This window comes from Clinocottus analis, unplaced genomic scaffold, assembly GCF_023055335.1.
Source record: "Clinocottus analis isolate CAN_PGR_092001 unplaced genomic scaffold, fCliAna1.0.p SCAF_10, whole genome shotgun sequence".
Lineage (NCBI taxonomy): Eukaryota > Metazoa > Chordata > Actinopteri > Perciformes > Cottidae > Clinocottus > Clinocottus analis.
In genome coordinates, this window is record NW_027175821.1 from 15,235,631 (window position 1) to 15,263,204 (window position 27,574).

General features: G+C 40.6%; 1 protein-coding gene across 2 annotated transcripts; it reads right to left on the minus strand.

Moving 5' to 3' along the window:
* Window positions 1-156: 156 nt before the first annotated feature.
* LOC137788667 (solute carrier family 4 member 11-like) lies at window positions 157-17,301 on the minus strand. Of its 2 annotated transcripts, none has more exons than XM_068581663.1 (20): window positions 17,253-17,301; window positions 11,593-11,643; window positions 10,739-10,834; window positions 10,330-10,373; window positions 9,882-10,101; window positions 9,687-9,768; window positions 9,329-9,452; window positions 8,768-8,977; window positions 7,509-7,593; window positions 7,235-7,360; window positions 7,035-7,148; window positions 6,651-6,783; window positions 6,298-6,371; window positions 5,095-5,338; window positions 3,949-4,055; window positions 3,450-3,615; window positions 3,072-3,245; window positions 2,530-2,725; window positions 1,847-2,016; window positions 157-1,324 (listed from the first exon to the last, which is right to left on the minus strand). In XM_068581663.1, the coding sequence occupies exons 2-20, from the start codon at window positions 11,594-11,596 to the stop codon at window positions 1,258-1,260; spliced, it is 2,436 nt and encodes an 811-aa protein (XP_068437764.1). In that variant the 5' UTR covers window positions 11,597-11,643; window positions 17,253-17,301; the 3' UTR covers window positions 157-1,257. The 2 variants fall into 2 exon arrangements, with proteins under 2 accessions (XP_068437764.1, XP_068437755.1); XM_068581654.1 differs by lacking the exon at window positions 17,253-17,301 and adding an exon at window positions 16,190-16,366.
* Between the last annotated feature and the right edge of the window lie 10,273 nt (window positions 17,302-27,574).

Consider the following 27,574-nt stretch of genomic DNA (forward strand, 5'->3'; position numbering starts at 1 on the left):
TTAAATTACACCGCTATATAGTTCTCAAATGAACAATGAGAGTAATCAGCAAGAAGAGAGATCAAGCCCAGTATGAAACGCTAAAAAGCTGAAAATGTTAGAAACAAACATGTTATGATCACATTCTTTTATATAAATCCAAAAAAAAGAAGCATATTGGCTGTCAGACGACATTCATACGGTTTATTCAACAAAGACAGGCTATTTTCTTGTGCAATTTAATTCCAAATTACAAAATGTGAATTGCAGCCAACTGTTTTCTTCAGCTGCATTCATGATTATAGTTGCGTCCGCGTGTACCCACAGATGATAATTGCGTTCCTGCTTTATTGTAGCACAATGTGAAAATGAGCCTCTTGTTTTTCCCTGAAAATGTACTCAAGGCACTCGGTGGTTGATGCGTTTATGGTGGAAAAACAATCTTCAGTACATGAAAGGCAGTGAATTGCATTTAATAGTCAAGCATCAGGTGGTTTGTTGGCTTAAAAAAAAAAAGTGTTAAAATATGTGGAAAAAAAAACAATGTGACAAAACCTCTGAAAGTGGTACAATGTCTGTCCAAGTCATTAGTTTCTTATACTGGACGATATACATCTGCCTAATTTCCTGTAATATACTGATAAATATACATCCATCATCAGCCGAGCTGGAGCTCTGCATAGTGAAGATGAGTGTCTACTGCCATCTACTGGAGAAAGACAACAATCAGAGCAATCCAACTCTCTTCTCGATGTTCGAGAAGGAGCTCTGCTGTGACTGTACCAGTTCAGTATTTAGCTGTTAACATGGAGGAGGTTCAGTATAATGAAGAAACTCTTCATTTAGTTCTTTTAATAAGATATATATTGCGTGTAACAATGGTTTGATTTAATCTGAACATTAATAAGCACGAAACAAATCACCTTGCCACAACGGCTCTCTTCACACCTCACAATGAAAACAGACTTTTCTTCACATCTAAACGACTGACACACACGTCTTGTGATATGAGGCTTCCGTGTTTGGTGTCGATTAAAACAGGACGAGAGGTGACACTTCAGTCTGCATGTTTTAACTTTGGAGGGGAAATGTTTGATGAACAACGAGAAAGCTTCGGGGGTGTAAATGGTCCTCCAGTCACCAGCAGAGTGCTCGCATCCACATATTGAAATCCAAACGCATTTTGTGCATTCGTTAACACATCCACTGAGTTCCGAGTCTGTTTCTCTCTCTCCAACTGGACGAAGTGAACCCTCTCATCGGGCGCGCTCTGTTGTTCTACATGTGCTGGGCGTCCATGATATCCAGGTACTTGGCGTCGATGACTCTGGGAAGCAGGTTGATCCTGAGGTGAAACACAGAGAGATACCTCACAGTTACGTGTGTTCTAGCGGCGACTGTGGCTCAGTGGTTAGCATGCCCGACTTCAATCAGTGGATCAGCTAGTCCTTGTGGTCGTGTCCTTGAGCAAGACACTTAACCCTGAACTGCTCCCCGTTGCTGTGTCTACGATGTATAGCGCAAACATGTAAGTCGCTTTGGATAACAGCGTCAGCTAAATGAAATGTGATTAATTTGTAATTTGTGTAATTAAGTCTTTCAAACACCAACAGTTTTCATAGCAAAAACTGTGCGGTCTCCAAGAAAGCCCCGATGATTTCAACTGGTTGTTTTCTCCAACTTTATGAAAGCTCCCCTAGAGCTACATGAGACTTCATCTGTTTTTACTAGTGAACTGATCCTCACGTGTAAAATCTATGGCGTGCAGGTTTAAAAACAGCTCGGCATGAATCTCAGCCTGACGTCAACTCAAGGCAGACGTTCCCTGTGTTGGTTTCCACGGCCCCGTTGGCCCGGGTCGGCTCACCTGACAGGGACCAGCAGGATCATCATCAGGGGGAAGACCATCTTCATGTAGGGCAGCGGGTACATCCCAAACGCACACAAGATGATCAGCTGGATCATCTGCAGTGCTGTGAAGGAGTGGACCTTCCTCTGAGGCACACGGCGAATGTAGTGAGTAGGAGGATAGGAGGTCTAGACGAAGGAGAGACAGTGTGATGTGGTTAAAATGCTGTTTTCATTTAGATATGTTGTTCTGCTCATTTAAATGTGGATTGGCTGAAAGCCATTGCAGTTGTAAAGGCAATATGTTTATGTAAGTACTCGTTGCAGAACAAATGAAAAATCTGGTGGTTTTCCTCAATGTTTCATGATCAAATTACTGTTGTTGTATTGCTGTGGCAACATATCAAGTTATATTATATTAATGATTATATCATAACGACATACAGAACAAGCTCTTATCAATACAACATAAGTTGGTATGTTGATGTAACATAGAAACCCGTCATATAACGAGATTTGCTTTCCTGTTTTCTCATTAAAAACAAGAAAATGAGCAGGATAGTTTTTATCCGAGTGGTATGAAACTTTCTCTGCCCACTGAATAAACAACCTTTCCACCACTGGGTGCGGTGTGTAGTTTAATGGACAAACAGGGGAAACAAACAGATCAACCAATCAAATCACAGCATCCTTCCCGCTCACCTGTTCCTTCAGCAGCAGGGCCATGCGGTCCACCATCTGGTTCCCATCAAGCGAAGTGGCTGCGATGTAGAGGAAGAGGCCGTAGAGGACGGGCTTCGGGATCCACTGCAGAGGAATGGGCAGCATGAACGCCGACAGGCCGATCAGGATGTTGGCGACGAGTGATGTCAGACGAGTCTCCTGCACGCTGACAATACTGATGGACACGAAGGCAGAGAAAGATTGCTTTAAATATACCGATAAACACGTCTCATCCAACTGGAGAACATGTGAATTCTCAACTAGCGGCTTTCTGTAAGCCCTAATCACACGTTACGGCCTCAGTGTGATTGTGTACATAAGAATGATTCGAGTTTTTGGGGCCTGAAACAGATGAAAGTATCCAGTATTTCACAGGAAATAGAAACATGTCCTGATTCTGAATATGAATATATATATATATATATATATATATATATATATATATATATATATATATGCAACCTGACGGGTTTAGACAAGTGGTTATTTTTTATTTCTGCCCTTGTTTTAACTGTTCTCACGTCGTGTAGAGGTGTCCGTTCTCTACGTGCTGCTCCACTTTGGCCAGCTGACGGGCGTGCAGGGAGGAGTGCGGGAAGGCGGCGTGCATCCATGGCAACCCCAGACAGGACATGAGGATGTTGATGAACCCAGTCAGCATTAAGTCCCAGTGGAACGCTGTGCCTTTTAGCAACCTGGTGCGCACGCACGCACGCACACACACACACACACACACACACACACACACACAAACAAACAAACAGACTGGTTTTGAAAGACTGCAGCATTGTTTTATAAACTGTATACATGACAGACGATGTAACGCAGCACATGCGTATAGTACACATATACACATTGTGTTACATTCCTCGTCATGGTTCGGTAATTAAACCCCTTACTTGTGTTCTGGTACATGTGTGAGTGAGATGACGATGTTCTGGTCGATGAAGATGAGCAACGCGAGGAGGAAACCCAGACCGACCGCGCTCAGTGTGTTCATCCCTGTCAGCTTATCAAATTGAGGGAACCTGAAGATGGGTCCATCGTGGACACTGAACATAGGAACTAATAGGAGATTAATAGAAAACATCAGCTTTAATACCTCAGAGTTTGTAGAGTAAAACAATGACGACATAATACATAGAAGTGCCTGAAGAGCAAGCTTTATTGCCAGCGAGCTTTGTTTTCTAAGCAACGTTCAACCCAGTGTCTTTGACCCACATTGATTCAGATCCCCCACTGGCTCGAAAGCTCTCTGAAGGCAAACATGTTCCTTTCTTTTTTACGCCTCCAATGGAGGATTTACGAACAGTGTGAGGTGTTCTGTGCCAAGATTGTGACTTTAAGTCTCAAGGGTACTCTTCTATCAGTTCTTTTATGTGAGAGATCTGTACTCACGCTGTATATCAAGGAAAAGGTAGGAGCCGATGAAGGAGCACACCACCACAGAGATCGGCAAAGCACAGTCAGACACCACCTCCCTGATTTTGCCATTCAGGTACGGGCTGTGAGGGGAAAGGAGCAACTCACATTTCAACCTCATGCAACTCTGATGTCATAAATACTACAAGTTTTACAACCATTTATTTTACAGTAGTCGCATAAAAAAAAAAATCCAGCTCAAGTAGTCAAAGTTTGGGGAGGCAATGATGTCACGGAAAGTCAGACTTGGAAATACAGCCATTAATCTACCTCCAGTATTACACTATTACACCTGAAGAGTGAACAGCATTGCTATTTGTAACATATTAGCTCCTGCTGGGGTCTAATTGTTTCTCTTTTTTAGGTTCTCCCGGCTGTATAATTATGTGGCAATAAATGCAGCTGCAGTGGTGGAGAGGCACTAATCACATTTACTCAAGCACCATTCATAAATACAGATTTAATAATCTAATGTATTTAGGTACTTCCACTTATGCCACTTCATATTGAAAGTAGGGATATTGTTTATTTAAAGTAGAAACATCATGCTTATTCCAGGAGTTGTGTGACTTGGACAGCTTTTAGAGCAGCAAACAACTCCAGTACTCGCTATGTAGAGACAGAGTGGGGTGACGTCTGCTTGACGGAGAGTGAAGTCGCTCTCCCTCTCCGTGTTATAATCTGAACTCCTCCTCGCTGTCTTGATGTAGCCGTTGCTTCGGCGTCAGCTCTTTTACTGTTCTAGGAACTGTTATTACTGTTTGCTGCAAGTCGTACAAAGTACATTTATTGCAAAAAAAGAATATATATTTTGCTCACACTGTCTGTCGGTGTTCACTCTACATTTAAACGCTCGCCTGACAAAGCTCAGTCCGCTCTGATTTGTCAGGGTTTTCCTGTTCTTCACATCTTCAACTGTCACAGCATCACTGAAGTGTGTGCGTTTCCTTTGGGTGTGTTGATTACACAGAGTTAGGCGTCACTTCTATTGGTGGCTGTGTAGTTGCAACATCAAAATAAATGGTGTAATAGCAGGGTGCAATGTAAAGGGTGTTGGCACTTCTTGCTGTGTGTATACATATTGTGTATCATTGGATGAAATGGTCCGGCAGGTCGACATACCTCCTCTTGATGAGGTAGAGGCTGTAACCCAGCCACAATGTCCCCAACATGAGCAGCAGGCAGAGGACAGGCCTTTCTCTTGTCGCCGACACCAGAGACTCCGGCAGTAAGACGGACAGCGTCTCATTGCGATGCTCGTGCATCGTCTGGTTCTGCACCTGCTCGAGAAGCTCGCTGAGCTGCTGAAGCACCAACGTGGCGTTTGTGGTCGCCATAGCGGGCCCGTGGTAGAAGTGCTGAAATACTAGGAGGTGAGAGAGAAAGAAAAGTGAAAAGAGGATGACACTGGGGACACACTGCAGCGTATTGCTCGTAATAACGTTTCCTTTTTACAAGGTCCTTTTCACATAAAGGCAATGTTTTTATGTAAAATGACACCTGTTCAAGCATAAACGACAGATTCAGTGGAAATCTGTGTGTGCTTGTTCGTTTTGGTATTTGTTCAAATGAATTCAGATTTGTCTTCGTGATGACATTGCTGCCACTGTGCAGTTGTTTTTGAGAGATATTTTTTTCATGTTATGATAATGAATAATTTATGTTTTAACAACATAGCAATCTATAATGTTTGAACAAAAAAAGTTGGATTTATTGACAATATTTTACTTTGGTTGTAACAGGACTAACTTTTCTTGGTTAGGTGAAAGCTTAAATTGTATATTTAATTAACATGAAAGACAAGTTGTTCCTTGTTATAATAAGAAACTGAGTAAATCTTTTTTTTGGACATGGTGGAACAACATGCTGCCGTACAAACACTACTTATCAATACATTTCCCCTCTTATGTGTTTGTTCTCAGTAGATTTCCAGCCATTCAAGCACAATCAAGCGGTGCATTGTATTCAAGCTCTGCTCAGTTTGATGTGGTTGAATAGAAAACTACAGCCTGAGGCTTAAAAGAGGAAAGCTGGAAAGAGTCCATCAGTTGCTCTTCCATTATTTCCCCATCTGGTGACACACCCTCGTGAAAAAGATATAAATAGAAGCTGTGTGAGAGACTACATTATATTTGCATTATAGAGTTGTCGCAACAAACCGTTTTGATTTCATGCTTGCTTTTCCACCGCGATGGATATGGATATTTGCTGAGCTACATTACCCCTAACAAATGATATGCCGGGTGTTTCGACACATTCCCCTTCAGTGTGGCGAGAGAAGCGTTCAAAACACGTTTCATGCAGTCTGACCTAGGCTTGACTTACTTTTGACGGTGCCTTTCACCGCATCCCCGACAAACGCAATAGAGATGAACAATGCAATGACTTCTTCTGTTGAGCTGGCAGATAACAAGAAAAACTTGTTGTGATCATTCATGTTTTTAAAAAAAAAACATCATTTCAGTCATAACAGTCCATTCAAGGCAAAGTGTTGGCCCAGAGAGTGAGAGTGTGAATTTAACTAGATTCATAATTATGTCTGAAAACAGGAAGTCATAACAGATGCAGCCTCACTATCAGTGACCTCCCCTCAGTGCATGGCCACACAGCTCGCGACATATATTACAAGCATCCGTCTGTGATGCATCGCAGTAACAAACGTGTCGTTGTGTATTCACCGTTTGAAGAGTTTCATAAACAGGCTGACATTGAACAAGCCTCCGAGGATGAGGAACAGACTGTTCCATAAGCCGATGCAGGCGTAGAAAGCATTGAAGTCCAGGTTGTAGTCATCGCAGATTCCCCTGATGACTGGAAAACACACATAAAGACACAATCGTATTGCATCAAAATGTATCAAACGCTCACATTAACTGTCTGGTATCCTGCCTAACAACTTGGTTGTTTGACGCGGTCTGACATTTAGCTTCAAGCTTGAACTACAATGCATTCTCCTGCATGTACTATACAGTGTGGTGCAGAGCATTTCTGTTCTTCTTTGCAGTTGATGTGCTCAACAGATGAATCCACCGGTTTACGCAGTGACACACGACAACACGCACCGCTTATGAAGATGGCCAGTGGCGCAGTGGTCAGTGGAATGACGAGGGGCGAGCCAGCGAACAGAGAATAGATCACCCCTCCGATGCTCTGGCCGACAATGGTCTTCTGAACATCTGTCAAAGCAACAAAGCTTCCCTTAGCTGTTATGCTACCGAATGAGCAGCTGACAGTATTATAGGACGTTGTCAGGAGTCCGTACCTATCTGTCCTCTCGTGCTTTCATCGTTCAGGGAACCAAATGCGATAGCAGGCAGTAGAATAGCAATGTAGAGGAAGATCGCCGTGGTGGTGTACTTCAGCAGACAGCGGTCCTTCCCCGTCATACCTTGATGGATTATTTACAGGCTCATTAACGATATTCAACAGCCAAAATGTGAGGGTATCTAAAACGTCCCGTGATTTTGGAGCAAAAGCCATTAGTTTAATTAGATATGTTCCCACCTAGAAATAGTTATTACAGAACATATTAATACCATCTGTGAAGTCCGAGGGGTAGAGGGGGAGCCTTCGACGGAGGTCGTCGTAAACGCCTTTACCGAACTTAAGGAAATCTTTGCACTGTAAAGAAAAAGACAACATTTAGTCATGTAGACACGTCAGTCACATTCTCACATTTGTGAAGCTGACATGATAGTTCCTAGAAAAAATACAATTTTTTTTTTGTTATAACAATAAAGGGGGCATTTTTATACATTAAGTACCTTTACTTTGAATACTTTAAGTACATTTAACAGAAAAATATATGTCTTACATTGGCAAGACATATTTTTACAGTATGATATCGGTACTTTTACTTTAGTAAAGGATATGAATACTTCCTCCACTACTGAGGAACGAGCACAGTACTCCTGGTGGAGCAACCCTGTCTCCTACAAATTACGTTCCCCCGACTTCTGTGAATTTGATTGTGGTCGTTCACAGAAAATGTATTTGGAAAAACACATTAGCTGGCTGGATAATGGGCCTTTTGAATGAGTGTAACACATTTTTAGGGTCTCTTAATATATTTATATAAGATCAATGGGGCTGGCACACCTGAGTGTCCGTCCTTGCTTGCTTTTCTATTACACAACTTTGTAACTGCAGAACACTTAAAAAGACAGGTTTGGCATAAACAACCTCCATTTAAATGCAGTTTTGAAGCCGTTCAGGACATCAGGTGTAGCCTCAACCTGTTGTTTGTTGTTTTGTGTTCTTTTACAACCCAGCTATGTGCTTCCTCTCCAGGCAGTATCTGGGTGTTCCCTCTTCTCCTCCCTCCTGCTGAGCCCACACATTTCCTCTAAATTTAAACACTGGGCATAATGAAGTACTTTATCAGTAAATGGAGCTGCACGCATTCTGCTGCCAGAGCCGTGGCAGACTTGGCATCTTTTTCAGTTTGTTGCCCAGCTGCTTCTCGTTCATCGGGCCTGGCTGATAGAGTGTGGAAACAGCATAATCAGATAATCTGGCTCAACTACTTTACTTTACTGTAAAACGCGAGGGAAAGCAGTCTGCAGAGAATATAAGTGTTAGTTTTATGAGTTACAACTTCTTGTTGGTTATGGTTATGTTTCCGGACTGTTTTAAAATTCACTTTTTTTCTGGCCGCATCGTTCAAAATTATACAACGTCCTGTGTCGAGTGGGGTAATATTATTATTCCAATTATTTCTTTCTGCACTGATTCCTGCAGAGGGCCAACACGTCCCTGTTGGTTTCACATCTCCTGCTTCGCTCTTCTGTCACACCTGGAGTGCTTTCCCTCTGCGTGGATCTGAGTCCTCCACTTCCTCTAGGGCCGACTTCTCAGTGACGACAGAGAGCCGCTGGCGCTGGTAGACGAGCTCCTGCTTAAACTCCTCCTGGGTTTTGGCCTCCAGAAGCTTCTGTCTGAAGGAAATATCCGAGAACAATGTGGCAAACGTTCTTCCGAGCTCAACGGCCGTCTTGGTGCTTTTCTGAAAAGGATGACGAGAAAGTTTCTTATTAAATGTGACCCTTAATGACAACTTCAAAAGACCTTTTGAGTTTCATTATTTACAGACAGACTACTTTCTAACATGTGGTGCTATATTTGGCTTAGTATAAGCTGAAGAATGAGGATAAATTCAACATATATATTCGGTCAGCCGCCAGATTCAAACGTCAAACCAGATCTATGTGGCTTCTCTGACTGCAGCTGATTAGGGTGGAAAATAACAATAAAGTATAGTTTTCCTATGAATATATGACATAAAAATAGTTGCAGTAAGCCACCAGATTGCGCAGAGAGAGAGTTTTGAAGAGAGGAACTGAGAACGGGCCCTCACCGTTCGAGGAGGGGCCAGGATGAGGATGACGTATCGGGCCTCGCAGCAGTTGACTCCCCAGTTCTGAGGCCTGTCCAGGCGGGCGATGCAGACATGACGCCTCTCCAGGCTCCTCACATTGGAGCTGAATAGATAGGAAAATAATATATTGGTTGGATCAGTGGTGTGAAAATGATTGATTGTGCAGAATTCTGTATTGCCAGGTGTAAATAAGAGCCCCGCTATTGGGACCAAAACAAAAACGTGTTTGCTGTTGTCCTGGTACAGCCTCAGCAACTATCCACCACATTCACTGAGGCTGGAGAAATTCGTCCCAACGGCACCATTTCACGTAAATATTATTGCAAAGGGAACTCACAGAATACAAAGCCAGGACTGCTGGTAATGAACGCCAGTGGAAGTCGCGGTCACGCCCTGAATGATCTCTGACAGAAGGTGCACTGTGGGAGCACGAGAACATTTCAATGAGCAACAAATGCTTTAACGTCGATGTCTCAAGCACGCTCTGAGGCGAACACTTCATCTCAAATCGCCGCGCATATGTTTTGCCCACCGTTGCCCAACTCCTTTCCTCCTGCGTCCGTGAACAACGAGTTCATGACCTCGTCCGCGTCACAGCTCCCGTGGCCGTCCTCCACCTGAGTCAGCATTCGCCTCAGGACTTCGTCCAGAGTGGCGGCTCTCTCGTCCAAGAGGATGCTCGCCTGGGCCAGGAAGCTGTCCAGGTCTCTGTGGGCGCGCACTTCCTCCTGGAAGTTCATTGGCTTCACATACTAGTGTGAGCCAAGGACACGGGGAATTTGATTGATTATATTGTAATATCATAGTGCAAATAGGTGAAAAGTTCATTTTCTGATTTTACTGACTGTATATTAAAGACATAGCCGGTAAATATACACATTCCCTCCCAGCACACTGCTTCAACTTAGTTCTCAGTTAGTTTTAAAACATTTGAAAGGATTTTAGCTTTAAAAGGGGACAGTTGGAAAAGAAAATCTTACTTTTCTTGTTGTGTTCAAAAGCCCAAACCCAGGATATTCAGGATCTGCAAACAAAAGCAAAATGTAGAGTTGTACCCACTTTCTCAGCCTTCAACTGCAAACCTTTGCTCTGATCCCCACTGCAAATGGTTCTTTGATATTTCTAAAGTTATTCTAAGAAATAACTAAAAAATCCTGGTATTAATAGTTAATACTTTGCATCTGGGATTATGACTCGGAGAATCAGAGCTAGCCTATTTCTTATCATACTCAGACAATGATCGTCACAAGAGGAGGACACAATGTAACATCCCGGCACTGCGATGAGATATTAATCTGTGCTGCTGAATAATGGAGCCGTTTGTTCCATTTCATTTTTAATCTTGGAACAAATCACACCCCAGACTTCCTCATTTAAACACGCACAAACCTGAAACACAGATCTGGATCTGTTTGTCGTAGATGTGATCCTTGTGAGCGGCGGGTGAATCTTGCCCACAATCCTCTTGTTCCCCATCCTGCAGCTCTGTTAGATAAAACACAAGTGGTCACAGTCGAGTCCAGCCAAGTCTGAGTAAATTCACTTTGCAATTCAGTAATAATGAAGGACATTTCATAGATGAAACGAACAGTGAGATAAAACTGTTCTTTAAAACAGAGTTAAGCTGCAACACCGGCCCTATTAGCAACGTCTCCACTCAGGGACAATTTATGTTTCCCTTCCACCCCTCTGCCATCTGTTGACGAGCACATAGCAAGAGGGAGAGAGACAGACCCAATAAAAGATTAAAAAAAACTTAAACCAGACACGCAGCAATATAACAATAGCGGCCCCTCGTAAATTCCTTAATGGTATAGAAGATAAATATGGCATCTCGAACACCAGCTTTTATGAGGGGAGACAGAAACAGCCAGAAAGAATTAGAGAATTAACCCTAACCCTTCATGAGCAAAGCTTTGAGCTATGCTTCTTCCCACTTCCCATCACTGACTCAGAGATCATCTGCCTCATTATTTACCCATGAATTAACCTCGCCAGCGGCTGTGCTCACCAGCTTGTGAAATGGGTCATCGGTGAGCAGTATTGGCATTAGCATTAATAGCTGTTGCAATAAATGTATATGCAAAAAATGTTCTGTATTCAGTCTCGTATCCTGAAGGAAAATATCCTGCATTACTTTCTCCGTGCTTGCAAAGCAAATCCCATTGTGAGCATTGAAGAACAGGACATGCTGATAGCAGCAGCCAAAGTACATAATAACATGCATTACTGCAGATACGCACCCATCTCTTGGAAAACATATCCATTCTTGGATCCCCTGTTGGATGAAGCCTCTGTAGGAGAAAAGACAAATATTAATGTCATACTTCATGCACAGTTTTTTTGATAACATTTTGTATATTGAAATGTTTCATTATTGTTTGTATTGACTTGCAATTGTAATTAAGAGACATATGAAATACAAAATGTTATCAAACTGTTGCTAATCAACACATTGAGTCGATTTGGTGCAACATATTAATTCAGTTGTGTTTTTAGCAACCAGATGACTTTAAGTCCAATATTCACCTTCTTTTATCTACGTTTTGGTCTCCACTAACTCCTGAGACAACGTCTAACTCTTTAGCTGCTAAATGCTCCGCTAGCTAACTTTGTCAGCTGTCTGGTGTTGAGTAGGTTGTGTTATTTTTCTCTGTAAGGTCTTTTTTCTACTTAAAATAACAATCTGAATCTGTCAGTGTCAAAAAAACAAGCACTTTTTTGGGCGCACACTGACAGTGAAGAATTACTTGACATGATTACATTGCAGCCTGTTTAGTGACTCCCGTCTGCAGCGCTCCCCCTCACTGCTGGAGCAATTTCAGAGCTGCCTTTAATATTAAAATATTGATTATTGCTGGATTAAGATTTAATGCAGAAACCAAATCTTTTTTCCAACCATTTAGAGTCTAAATGGTTGGAAAAAAGATTTGGTAATGTAGTACTAGTCCAACGTAATGGCACTTATTTATCATAGCACTTTGTAGTTTTACTTTCTTAAAGAAATTGTACATTCTTGATTATTGTTCTAAGTTTGTACTCATGATTGAATGCTTTAGATAAACGCGCCAGCTAAATGAAATGTAATAATGGTATAACTTCAATTTTCGAAAATCCATTTCTTTCATGTGTCTCGTCTAAGGTTTCACTGTAAGATGTAATAGTGGTCCAGACTTACATTCAATGAGTTAACTTCACTCTATTAACAATATCACGTCTTACTAGTTTTTACCAAGTAACAGTTCATTGCAGGTCAAAAACAACCAATTTAGGGGGTCTGAGCATGTGCAGAAGCCAACATTCAGTCCATAGCATGCACGCTCAAGAAATTAAACAGGCTACCCCCAAGAGAGAGAGAGAGAGAGAGAGAGAGAGAGAGAGAGAGAGATTTCATGATACGCACCTCCATAAACCAACACCATAACAACCTAAATATTATAGCATCTTCGTTGCAGACCAATTATTTTTTTCTGAAACAAACTGACCAACACATGGTGATAAAACTGTGTGAAACTGGGCTCCAGGTTGACTCCTCAGCGTGAAACAAATCTCACTTCTCACATGACCAAAACAATCTGTGCTCACCAGCAAGCCTCCACGTTTTCAGCTGCTCCCATCGCACACACCGAAATGTTAAATATTTGATCTTGTTGAATCTCTATTGCCAGTGTGACGCACACTCGGATATTTAAATAGCGCCACACGTTAAAGTGAAAAACAGCGCATGCTGGGAAACTGAACAAAGACCCCTTCGTTATCGGTTACAACCCAAACCTAACACCAGCTGTGTCTGATGTTTGTATTAAGCGGTCATGTGTCTGTGGGACGCCGCGGTAGCTGTACCGACGAGCTTTCCCTTGCCTCGGGCAGTGATTGGCTCCAGGGGGCTCCCGAGCAAGGCTATATCTCAAAGAAGATTAGACAGAACATTCACAGAGCCTCCTCCACTTCACACGAGTCGGCTCAGACAACAGGGGGCCTCGCAGCTCCTGCAACGAGCCGTTTGTTCCAGAGGATGATTTAGCCTGCCCGGTTGAGACCTTTACGGGCTCGTCTCATAGAGAGGAAGGTCAAGTTTATTGTTCATAGTCTCCACTATGTCTCATCACCATGATCAAGAGTGAAGACTGACTTCCACCCAACAGTCATCAACAGGTTATCATCAGCTCCAACAGGGAAATGTGTGTTGAGAAATTAACGGAATTTGTGCTGCAAAAAACTAAAGATTGACAGGAGACATTTCACCTGATTGTTTTTGTTTTTCTGCCCGTCATTGTTCAGTCAGAACAGACTTCTACTTTAAACTTGTGTGTTTCTGCAGGCTTGTGTTACGACGGCTCATGCTTGTGGGTTTCCTGTAGGCGGGCACGCCGACTTCCTCCTGCTTAGTGTGCAGTCCGGGGACAGAAGTGTAAGTCAAGCCTTTGACATTGACAGTGCTTCTTAAAATAGTCTTCTGATCATGTTTGTGGACTTTTGCAACACAGGTTTTGCTGATATTTTGAGATACATATATACAAAAATACATATATTTCCCTAAGTTCTAATCCTTCGCCCCCCAACTTACTTGAACTGTTTGTTAACTTTTTATATGTCAAAATCTATCCTTTTTTATGTAAAACCTTTAAATGTTTTTGATAAGTCATTTTGAACTATACACTATTTGAGCCCATCTTAAAAAACAGCTGTTCTTGGGTTGTTTTAACTAAAAGAGCCTAATGGATCAGAGGCTCTGGATTACTCTCACAATATTATCATAATCGTACTGTTAACATGATGTCAATATTTCATTTTTAAATGTTACAATTATTATTACCAATATACATGACAATGTATTCACTTATCTTCTTATTCTTGATCTTTCAATGCAGCTTAATCGCTTTATTCAAATGTGTCGGAAACACCCAACATCACTCGAGATAAAGATGTCCTGAGTGCCGTTTTACCTTCATTTAAAACACAGAATGTTTATTTATTTATGCTCCCCGTAATTTTAATAAACACACATTTTTCCTCAGAAGTTTTAAATCTAAAATTGTTTCGTATTTTCTTCCTCTGAAAACCCAAACCACCACTTCATACCAGATTTGATGTTTGTAATGTCCCCAACTCACTGGACAAACCAGGCTGCCTTCGCTGCCTTGTACTAATCCCTGCCATCTTGCTATCTCGACAATGACCTTGAGGAATCAAAAAACAGAAAAATCCTTGTTGAGTCTGTGAAACAAGAGCTGCCAAACAAAGAACTCTGTGCTGAACGACACAAGGTCAAACCATCAAGGAAGATGGGACGCTGCGCTCGTAAGTGTGCAGGTCTTTAACACTTTGACTTTAGACAAAAGGTCTGCTTGTCGATGTTGTGCTCGGTAGTAAAACATAATTTGAGCGTGGTCGGTGTGGGCATCCGTGCCGTAACGAGTGCAGTGTGTACTTTGTAGGTCACAATGTACACATTCATATTGAAATAAAGCAAACAACAGGAAGGAGGAACTACAGCTCATTCCACTTCAACACCTCAGAGGCTGACAATGAAGACGACTTAATGTTTGGTTTACCACCACGGTGGATACGACCGCTGGACCAACGCTGACCATAGTCTGAGTTACAATTCACGAACCAAAGTACACAAGTGAAGGGGTTTATTTCTTACTTTGACATCAAAGAAGTCTGTGAGACGTTTGACATTAATCCTCTGAAAGACTGAAGTGTTTTTAGTTGAAAGGTTAATCGTGGACGACATAAATCCTGCAAAACGCTTGTAAATCTGAAGATAATAGTAGCAAAGGGTGGTGAGGCCAGACTTTTGAAACAATTCATTTCATTTTCATTCCAATTGTATCACATTATCATCAACTTTACCCAGAGAATGTCTTCAATACGAGTGGAAAAGGCCAGATTAGAATATTAGGGCATTTTTCTGCAAGATAATCTTCCTAATCCTTGACCTGAGAAAGTACAAAAAACTACAAGTAGGACTTTTTAACCCTTTGATGGCACTGAACAGAAAATACCTGTTTACTTGTTGAAGGGCTGCTACTAAACTACTTTTCTTCATTGAATAATCTGCCAATTATCTTCTCACATCATTGATTACTAGAATTGTGAAAAATGATTTCGTGGCTACTTCTGGAAACTGCTGGTTTTGTCCAAGCAACTTTAATAACACCTTCTTTTTTTTAATAGCACCTTTCCCATTGAATACTTGTTATGAAGCTTGTGTCTGTCCAGTGTGATATGATAAAAGAAGCCAACTATGAATGTGGATTATATGACACTGTAGCAGCATCAAAAAGCAGAACAGACATTTTAACCCAATAAGTAGTTTTAAATCAATTGAAGTACACTTCTGGATCGATTTCCTTCGGTGGCATGGTGCTATAGGAGTGTTGAAACAGCAGGTCTGCTGTAAAAAACCTCCTATGACAGACAAATGTGACATTTATTGCCATCCTGTAAATATTGACCTGTATCCTTTTGTCTTTCCTGGCTGTAAAAGCAACGTGCTCATATCATCTGGTTGTGATATCAATAGTAGAAATACACAGGGAATTAACATGGCATCCAAAGAATCAGACAGATAGAAGATAATAGAAGAGTTGGGAAATTATTGTCTGACAAGATGAAAGCCCACACTACATATGACACACACGGCCCAATACACTGCTTTCTAGATTATGTAAGTACACACACACACACACACACACACACACACACACACACACGCGCGCACACACGCACGCACACACTATGGAGAGAGTTCCTCCACGTGTTTGACACAGTTGGCTCAGGTTGCACTGCATGAAAGACCTTCTCACCCTACTCCACCCCTGTAAAACTCACCAGATGGCACAAAATGGAGGACCTTTTTGGCTTCCATGTTCTCCAAGTTTTTAAGGTGAGATGCTTTCCAAAGGTCAACCCATCATCCTTCTCTCTGCTCTCGAACACCCTGAACTCCCCCGTGATCCCCTCTCAGTATCTTTCATTAATACACATACTCTCTCTCATTCACACATGCCTCCCTTCAGCAGCACATGGGTTTGAGGGAGGAAGTGGGAGGTAAGGAAGGCAGAGTAGGGAGGGTCAGAGGCGTGCTTTTTTTCTGCTGGGTCCTTGTGCGTATGCACTGGAACCTAATACACAAGTAGGTTTTGTGCTCCGGCATTAGAGATGTCTGGCTCTTATTCTTCTCATTTGACGTGTGTTTGTATTTAAAGCTCCTTTTGAAAACACAATACATTCGGCTTAATGACCAAACAAATGTCCTGTTCATGACAATGTTAGTTCAAACTTAGTTTAGATCATTTAAAATGATGAACTCCAAATGTTTCTTTTTCATGTTCGTTCATTCTTATTTGGGGCCTTAATGTTTGGTTAGTCAGTAGGTCCTATGAGGAAGGGTTGGATATAAATGTGTCAGTTTCGTGTTTCATTTGAAGGTTTTCTGGTGGGCAGGAAATTCATTTAAAGGGTGACAATGAAAGAGGAAAGGGGGAAATGACCATGTGGTTATGTGTTATGTCACTCTTTAAAGATATATTGGGGGGAAAGCCAGCCAGCAAACTTTGAAGAAGAGTCCTTACTTCTTTTGATATCACCTAAGTGAACAATCCATGTGTAAGAGTTTTTATTACGGTATTTTATTGTTACTTTTAGATGACATATTTCTGTGTGTATAAAATGCTACTTTCAGCAACTTCACCTCTTTAAAAAAAACTTTAAAACCATGTTCTACACATAGTGGTATCAACAACACAATTAAGGAAAGAAAAATATATATATTACACTTTACATTTATCAATGTGAACTATGTGCCTTTCTCAAACACTTAAAACAGCTCGGTCACCTGCTCCACCAGCCAAACTGTTAAACCATCAAAATGTTTACATTAAACGTGTCTTACCCAGATAAAGTGTATCACGTGTGTCCTTTGGGCCGAGCACACTTGTTGAATGTATTTCCTGCCTTAGGACACGTTGCCAGGGCAGTGTTTACGTTAGCGTGCGGTGTTCTTCTGTCTTGCCTATGTTAGCGCGTTGCTGCGGCTCATGGCGCGCCACCGCCACCTGGTGTCAACCAGCGGGAGTGCATGAGACCGCCTTTGAGAATTTGTAGTGCGTTGTGTGCATGAACATCAAGAAACGAGAGCAATTTATTACATTGCTTCATGGCATGACTCGTGGTCAAAAGCTCTACGCGGTACCTCTACGAGACTTTTGTGAAATGTAGACTATAAAGCAGCTCAAACGAGATGCAATAATGAACTGAAACAAAGCTGGTGAATGTATGAAAAACAAAATCATACTATTCAACTATAAACTCAGTGTCTGACCGGTTATCTATGACTCTGAAAAAGGTGTAAAATGACTCCACAGGTGATAATGGTTCTCACAAATGAAGGGGATATTACTGCGTCTTCTATCATGTATTTAACATTAGTAGTGGAATAGCAAATGTGATTGGAGCATTAATTGACACACAATTTGGTAGCAATCATAAAGTAGGAATGGAAGCAATATTCACATGATAAATAATGATTAATTCTTCAAGTGGTCAGATCAAAACAACTACGTGTTCTTCATTGTTCAATAAGTTAATAGATTTTAAATGAATAATTCAACTTATCAAAATATGTAGCAGTCTGGTGTGTTATTATTATTGTTATTGATATGTATTACATAATTTTTGATTCAGCATTATTCATTCATCAACTGTTATTTCCTCATTCCTTCTTTTTTCATTCATCCATTTCAATCTACTCAGGAAACTTTGTAGTTAAGTGTTCCCATCAGAATATTTGTATTAATATTACTTCCAGCTGGAAGGATAAACGGCCAGATTGTCCACATTGTGATGTAATGTGAAAAAAAATGATACACGACATGCTGAAAACAGAATTATTAATATACATGTTGCTCTATTTTTCATATGTGGCAGGAGAGACAAACAGCAGAATGAATGGCTTTCCTGAAAATTCTCATTCAAGTTGATTTGACTGAATAAACTGATGGAGGCAACGTGGCACAAGTCAGTGGTTTACTCAGACATTGTTTTTTTACTCCAGAGGAATGCTCAGTTTAGCCGGAAGAAACAAACTCTGTTCATTTATTTTGACTCAGGCGTATGTTGGAGGAATTGTAAAGCTGTGTTTTTATCTGACAATTTTGTGGATCAATTTAGTTGCTATTGGGTTGAATGTGAAGCTACAAAACAGAGAAAGAATGAATGAACCAAATGTCCTAATAATTTGGCAATCAAAACGTAAAGTCCCTGTATAAGCTGGTAATTACTCACATTATACCTGCTTATTATTTTTCTAGAAATTACAAGCCTTATTTCAAGCCTGTACTTGTTCTTTTTAACTGACATCATAGACAGTTGCCGGGCAGAATACAAGTAAAAAACACATCACCAGATATTACAATAGTTGATTATCGGGGTGAGACAATTGGGCCACAATGTTAGCAGCCTTGACTTTAACCTCCACTGCCATGAGATGGCAGCACAGTCTGGTGTTTAAAACCTGCATGGCACGAAAAGCAATCAGACTCGGTTAAGGATTTAATAAGAATAAACTGTGTTTTCCTGTTCTATACTCACTCTGAAGGTCACATACTTCAGAGTTTAAATTGGATTAAAGTGGCTTTTCTTGGTTAAAAATGTCAGTTGAACATAATTGAAAGTTTTTCCACTCTAAAGTGCACCATGGTTTGTTGAAAAAAGTTGTGCTTTTATCAGCTTGGATGATTGCAAATGCTTTCGAGCAGACGGAGAACAAAACTAAAAAGCGACAGAGCGGTGTTGTGTCCCGAAGTCCGGTTGAGTTATTCTGTGGTTCAGGTCAATGTAATTTTTTCATGTGACTCTTTTCCGAAAGGTAACTGAGCGCTTTAGTTGCCTAAACCTAGGCAACTGTTTATATATGAGTTCACAACATTAACCACGATACTGCGACCGTACCCAGAGTGATATGAAGGAACGCCAGTATGCGACAAGTTGCTTATTTACTTAAAAAAAAACTTGTTGGTTTATGCCTGATCCAAAAAGACTACACACACCAGAGCGTAACCTTTATATTGTGTGTACTTCCTTGTACCTACAAAAAAAGATTTAAACAATCAGATCAAAACCGTCAGATCACATAACTTCTTCACCACTTGTTATTCAAAATAAATGCAGAATACTCTGCACATTCAGTGTGTATTGTGGACTTTCATCGCTTGCGTAGCAATAAGTCAAACAGTGACGATAGCATCACGAGCAAAGAGGCCAGGAAAGCAAAGACGTGCTGCATTAATAAACTAATGTTCTGTGGCCAAAGGGTTCATTTCAGGTGCACAATGAGTTTGGCTGAATACAAAGTGAAACATTAATCAAACTCATGCAGGATCACCTGAGGGCCACAACTGAGGGAAACACACACGTGAGAAAAGCTGAGGGGTATTATAGAAGAGCTCAAAACATAAAACACACGTGTGACATTCACATTGTTGGTGATGAAAAAACGGCAACAAAACATAATACCTGAATGAATATTCAATTAAAATGTGCAGCAAGGCTCGAAAATGGCCGATGATTAAGAAACGGGCGCCGTATCAGAGCTACTGAATGAATCTGTTGGTTTTACTGACTGAGAGCTATAAATGTGTAACTGAGTGCAAAGCCTCCAGTGATCATTTTTGCAGTCAAACATTAAATCTGTGCACATGTGTGGAATGACTTTGAGTGAGATTATGATTCACACTGAAGAGCCATTTACTGACTCTCAAATTAAATCATGAGATGCAACCCCACAATGTTGACGCTCCTTCTTATTCTCCATCACTAACTGGAAATGTTGGTATGATCCGTCAGTTTGACACGACTCACTCTCATTTGTCTGGCACCAAATCAGCTTTCCTCAACTTCAACTTCAAGCGTGTGTCTACAAAATCAAATGCACTAGAAAGAAGTAACAAACAAGTAGACTTTAAGTCCAACGTGAACACTGTGTGTTTCTGTTCATCTCATATTGAATTCACATTGATCTGCTGCTCTTCGCGCTCACGCTGACCTTCAGCAAAACATATTCTAGAATATAGATGACAAGGCCATTACATTTCCTTTTTCATAACACTTGTATCACAGTTTATTTAACAGCATGACTATTTTGCTGAAATAAAATGTATTACTAATAATACATAGTTTGCAGACCGGTCCCCAACGACAATGCAAAGATTGATATATATATATGTGTGTGTGTGTGTGTGTGTGTGTGTGTGTGTGTGTGTGTGTGTGTGTGTGTGTGTGTGTGTGTGTGTGTGTGTGTGTGTGTGTGTGTGAAAACAAGCCAAACAGTTCCTTTAGTGGTACAATCCTCCAATCTGATGCTCAAAGCACATGGCAAAGAACAAACACTACAGATCATTCACAGATAGTATTATGACTCAGGTCTGATTTTGATTCAGCTGTAGGACCCTTACCTTCAGAAAATTGATTCACAGTGATTCCTGGCATCTTCTCTTCCTCCTTTTTGTTCTTCATCAACCTGGGTTTCTTGCAGTGCAGCCAAAACTCTGTGATATTTTGAATACAGCAATGAAAACTGGACACAGAGCTCAGACTGTAAAATGTGTTTCCCGTGGGAGAGTTGCAGCATGAGTGGTTCTTGCAGGCAGGCCTTCAGGTAGATGGGGATGGGTCACAATGAATGAATAACACCTTAATGACCTCCCTGCCAATCACAGTGAAGCTGACTGAATGTGCAAAAGGTAATGCCGAACATTAAGGTGGGCTTTGGGAGAAGAGGAGACAAAGAGAGAGCAGAGACCAAGAGATGGGGGAGGAAGGTGTGATGAAGCTACTGTTAACTCCTGCTGCGATTCTTTGATATTCTAATTGCACTCAATACCGCGAGACATTTACCATTTTATTGTTATGCTAAACTATGAATGCATTCACAGTGTTTGCCGGTATGATTCACTGCAATAGTCATGCTATTCAAAGGGCTCAATCCAAGGAGCTCTGCAGTGGCACGTTTTAGCTCCCCTTAAAGTCAGGGTCGGTAATCTTAACTAGCAAGAGTATGTCAAAAATCATCCAACACGATAAACTTAGCCCAGTGTTGCCAAGTCCTTTCAAATTAAAGTAGTTAGCAGCACTAGCAACAGTGGCCATGTCGGCTACTCTGACAGCGTGTCCCTTAAGGACTCTTTCCGAAGCCTCTCCCAGATTATCAATATGAATGCTAACGACAGACATTGTTGCTACTTACAGCTTTAAGCTAGCAGCTGGTGGAGGACTCACAGGCAGAATGTGTCCGAATGAAAATTAAAGGATTGAACCGGCTCCTGAGTATCCTACAACAGCCACATATACCAGATTTAGTTTTAGTTTTAGTCTGAGCATTTGATTAATTGATTACTGTCAGGATGAACATATTTATCAGGACTATCACCAACCCTGCCTTTAAAGGCAACTATTGTACTTTGAGTCCACAGCCACTGAAGAGCATGTTTGTGCCGCATGTTACACAAGCAGTTGTTTTGTGAGGTCATTTAAGCTGGAGAAGAATATGTTCTGCTGGCATATAACTACATTATATGACATCTTGTCTGATTTGAGTGGGAAGTCACACGAGTTTACAGCTGTTCCAAAAGGCCACACTAAAAGACAGAGTTAAAAGGTGACTCTCACAGAGGAAAGAGACACAATAATATTTTAAATATTGGGATCCTATTTTCAGACAGTCCCTCACTGTGTAGCAGTTATATATTTCGTGTGTAGTTTGATTTTGTGCATGTGATGAGAAGAGAAAACACATTTTAAGAGAGAACTTTAAAACAACTTCATTACCTCCTTTAACGTCACTTTTCTGTATGGAGGTAACATTGCGTGTGTGTATAAAAAAGCAGCATTCGATGAGATACATCACGTCACACACATGCTACTTTACAGCAATCATCTACCTGCATCTGTAATCTGTCACTTATTATGTCAGCTTCCGCAGACATCACTTCCATCAGAGTGAATCTATCATTGCACAATATCTCTTTTCCACTCAACTGAATCCTTCTGCTGCCACAGAGGCAACCTTAAAGGATGAAGAAGTTTCAATGTGTTTCAATGATCATAATAATTCAATTATCAGCTTATGAAGTAAATTACTTTGAATGCAAATAGCAACAAGTGAGTAGATTGTATTTACACCTCAAGGTGTATGTTTAAACAAGTAACTCCTTCAAAACGACCAAGAGAACAACAATAAGTCATCAGCTATATTACAGGAGACTTTAACACAGACCACACTGTACAGTAAATGTTTGGGACATCAGCATTTGAATGGTGATCTTAAAATGATGATGCACCTTCGCCATGGAGTGATGGGCAGCAAGGGAATATAGATTTGGTCAGAAAGGCAAATAGAGGTGGTGTTTGAAATTGTCATGAAGAAGTAAAAGAAAGAAGTATCTTAATCACACATGTCACTTTTAAACATACACGATAACTTAATCACACATGTCACTTTTTAAACATACACGATAGGACTCTTCTGTTCACTCCGCTATTTTAATCTTGATTATGAGAAGCATATTTTCTGAGAAGTAGGATTTAGAAATGAATTTCTCAGAAAATTAGCATTGCAATGTGTAGCCATTGTTGTCTGCCTGTTTTCTCTGTATATAGATGTTTAAGTGACTGTTTTGATCATGTATGTGTAACTACATGTACATATATAACCATCATGCATAATTAGTACCTTTATATTTCGTGTCAGAAATATCTCAACGGCTTTTGCCTTGATGTTTGGTTCAGATATCCACGATCCCTGATGGATGAAGCTTACTGACTTTAGTAATCCCCTGACTTTTCTTTTTCACACAACCACGAGGCACACATTTGTTTGAAGTAAAATGACTTGACAATTGACAATCGTGCTTTCTTCTGCAGCCTCATAAAATAGGTTCAGCGCATTCTCATGCTGAACACATATTTCAAACTTTTCATTTCTATCCTGCTGGATATTCAAAGAGCACGTATCCCAGCATGATATACGTGCGGCAATCTAACCAGACAACCATCTCGCATGAGATATTCAATGGGACAGATATTAATTTAATCTGTCTGTGGTAATTGAAATGACCTGGCATCATACGGTTCGGCCTGTCACATGATAACTGGAACCCTCGTTATATAATTAATTGGCGGTGGACTCCACTTCCAAATCTTAGTTTGGGATTATGTCACAGTTGCATTTGAGTTCCCTGGTGCAACCCGTTGAAATACAACACGGACTCTCTCTCTGCATGTTTTCCACACAATATTTCTAAAACACATGATTCCTTATTTTTTTCTGAATCATAGTGGTATTGTTACAAACCAAGATGTGTTTATTTCTAGACGGGGCCAAACAACAAATCCTCCCACATGTGGGATTCTGCAGGATTGTATTGCACCTTCTCGATGTATTTTGGGGAGATGGTGGAATAGATTTTGGCAGCAAAGCAAACTCTAATCTTAGGAATATATTCAAACGTGTTGAGAAGCTTCCAACATGAACAAGATCCCTGAAAATAGTAAATCTGTATCTGATTGTTCCAGGATAAGCATAGAATTATTTATATAAAATTATAATAACACATTAGTAATGTCCAAAATGAATCAATACAAGAACTTTTTTTTTCAATGGCCTGGTTTTTATTTTTATTTAATATTTTGAAGGGTTAAACGATTCTTAAAGCAAGTTTGTTGCAGGTTTTGCTACACAACTAGCTGTCAATGAAAATGAATATATTTCCACTGTACTACATAGGAGGCGATATGTTCAACAGCAAAAATTGTATGTATCCATTTTAAACTGAGTGCATTGATTTAGTCCCTTTAATCATGAGTCAATCTAACAAAGTGACTACACGTCCAGACCACAGGGATATCTTTAACATTTTCTTCACAGAAAAAAAAGTATGTATATCTCAAAGTCAGTGTTTTAATACCAACTAAATTCTCATTGTTCCGTTGTTGTTAAGTAGATTTTGTTGCTGTACAGCCTCCGGCCAACAGAGGCAGCACTGAGTGAGGACAGATTTGTTTTATTGCTTTCCAGACTTGTGCGAACACCAACGTGAATTATTTTGAACTATTTCTGAGGAGTCAACCTGTTTGTGTTTTAAATCTTGTTCCAACAAGCAACTTTTATTAACACTCAGTATATTATGTGTACTTCACTTGGACCACACTGCAGGATCGTAATGGTACTGTGGTGCTCGGATAGGTTTGACGTCCATCCGTGCGTGAAACTGCATAAATCTGTAGAAATTGCTCGGTCAAGTTCAACCTCAAATCCAGAGGGAAGGAACTTGCTCACGGTGACTCCATGCAGCCGGAGATGATGGCGTTAAGCTGGAAAGCATCCATTAGACATCTCAATCTGTATCTGTATATATAGATATATTTATATAAATGTGCTTTGAGTTCATGAGTGACATTTCGAACGAGAATCATAAATCCATAACTCTCTGTGGTGTCACTGCAGGCTTATAAATTCGACTAACTACACAGTTCACACACAAATAGATTCTCTCCAAACGGTAGGACCCATATAGTCTGTTAAATGTGTGCAGTGAGATAACGTTACTGTTTTAGTGGTCTGATGTTTGCTTATTGAGGCACCTGGTGCCTGCGTGGCGTGTTTCACAGCACCTGGTGCTTGTGATGATGAATTGTTGCCAAAGGTGTTGCTGCAGGGAATTTACATTTAGGCCTGAGATTGGCCTTTGGTTTGAGTATCATTTTGAAGGAGGATATCAGATAACTGCAATTTACACTAGCTTTTGTACAGTAAGTCTATGCAGCAAACCATAGTACTTTAACAGGTATAGTAGTGATGTATTTATCTTTAAGTAAATATATGGCATGAATATTTGTCAAATTAATACGTACAATGAACATTGGTAGTAATAGTGCTTTAATAGCACGTGACTGACCTGATTGTCAGCATGCTGTTTACTACTGCATTAGAAAAGTTACAAACATTTTCCCCTTTTGTTAACATTGTGGGATAATACATTTGGCCGTAGCAGAGGTCTCTGTACCCTTTTGGTTTTAAATATGTAGATAGTTTTATGAAAGCCAAAGCCGTCATTTATTTTCATTTGAGAGAGATAACTGAGATTAATAGTATACTTGAACGTGTGCACTAAGCCCTCCCTGATTAACAGCCAACAATTAGTACGGAGAGTGAAGCAACAGGGCGACGCTGTGCCCCTTTCTGAGCACACGCCCGTGAAGTACAGATAAGTACAAACTATACTCATCTGCAGCTTAACATAGCAAGTATACGTAACATGTACTGCGGGCTTTTTGGGAGAATTCATGCCCTTAAATTAGGCAGCTCTCAAAATGTTTCCGAAACGTGACTATACTGTACAGTTCATAGAGTCCATGAAAGTGCAAAATGAAGGTCGTCTGAGTCGATCAGCTGGGCACGGCGTGGCGGCGCACTGACTCACCAGATTCAAGGTTCTAGCTTTTAACTTCTAGCTTTTTCTTTTTCTTCTTTTTAGATTTAATTGCAGATGGACTCCAACAAAACATGCATTACAACCATCTACTACTGCTGTACCACTGACCAACCACAGTGCAGGTTAATGGTCACGCCGGGCCCTGTGGCGAAAGACTCTTGTAGGCGCTCTCTTTTCCTGAGTGAAACAGCTGTGATTGGATGAGCGGTCTCAACCAGATACTTAACCAGCACAGCAGAGCAACAGAGGAAGACAGGAGCTGTTCAATGAGAAAATAAGCAGCAGAGCCTAAAAGGATCTCGTGTAAGCTCGATTTCAACGAAAACAGACATTAAATGTTGGAACTCAGGAAGGCAACAAGCATCAGATTTTGGTCGTATATATATTTATTTATATTTATATTAAGTGATCATTTAATGAACAGATCTGCAAACAACGCTTCAATGTTTACCGGATGGGCTCATAAGCTTCTTAGAAATGAATAATTCGGCATTAAATAACTGTAAAGAAGAACTAACCGACTAAAGAAAAATTTTAGTCGAGTTTTTCACTTTGTGCTCTTTGAGTGAGTGTTGGTGGTTATATTTAGATTGATGGTTTCTGACTGGGACACCAACCCTTTTGAGCTGGGAGTCCTTCTGGCTGTTTGTGAAAATTATGCGCTTTATGATCCTCCAATCATTTGGGGGGAAACATTTCAGTCCGCTGCTTGTACGTAATTATGACCAAGAAAAGCCGAGCACCTAATCACAGGGCAGGCGCTTGAAAAGTGTGGCCTCGGCACTCATATTGAAAGAACAAATACATTTTGTGTGCCGTTTGATTAAATGTAGCCAAACGTTTTCTGATAAGGAAGCGCGTTACAAAGAGGTCACTGGTGCTTTGGAGTTAATGAGCAACAATGAGGTAATCAATGACCCTGGATTCAGTTGACCCTGCCGGAGATGTTCCCCCTCTGTCTCCAGCAGTCTAGTTTGAACAGGATAATAGACCACAGCCAGACGGGAATTGTTAGCTTCACAAAAATGGGGACATAATGACACAGATAGGTGACATATTTTCTGGTTGAGCGGGCCTGAGGCAGCGAGGCAGCACTAATAAGGTAACAGAGAGAACTAGGATTGAGGTAGTTTCTCTGTGCGGCTGCCAGCTTCGTAACATGGGAGTCTTTTGTCTATAACACACAAAGGGAAATATATCAGCTTGTCTCTTTTGGGATTTTATTAATAGCTTCATATTGAGGCCTGGATTATCCGTCAGAATTCTCTTGCAGTAAAAGCATTTAAGGACAATAAGAATACTGAATCATGTAAAAGAAAGTCAAGGAATTTAAATGAATCAAATGATATTCAATTAAAGCACTTTGAATGAATTGTGTAGTCTTTAAACACATCAGAAATCAGCGAGCAATGTATGTATTTCCTTCACTGCTCATCGCATACTTACACAAGAATGCCTCTAAAATGTGTCCTGTTTATTCTCTTTGCCAACTCTTCACTATTTCCCAGCATGAAATGCAGCTTTCTTCTTCTTTAAGTGTTCGTTTCATTCTGTTTTTCAGAATGCATAAGTATGAAATATAATAGCGTAATATATTCCATTTACATTTGCCATTTTCTAATGGCGTTGCTCTTTTGTTCAGTATGAAACTTGACATTTCTTTATAATTATGTTTGAGCACCTGAGTAGACTCGGTATGTGTCCCCTAGGGTTGCCATGACAGCCT

Coding starts and splice junctions, on each gene's coding strand:
- LOC137788667 (XM_068581654.1), bottom strand. CDS start 16,226: ATGGAAGCCAAAAAGGTCCTCCATTTTGTGCCATCTG. Junction 9,769..9,881: donor AGGAAAGGAGTTGGGCAACG/GTGGGCAAAACA, acceptor GTGCTCCCACAG/TGCACCTTCTGTCAGAGATC. Junction 7,149..7,234: donor AAGCACGAGAGGACAGATAG/GTACGGACTCCT, acceptor TTGCTTTGACAG/ATGTTCAGAAGACCATTGTC.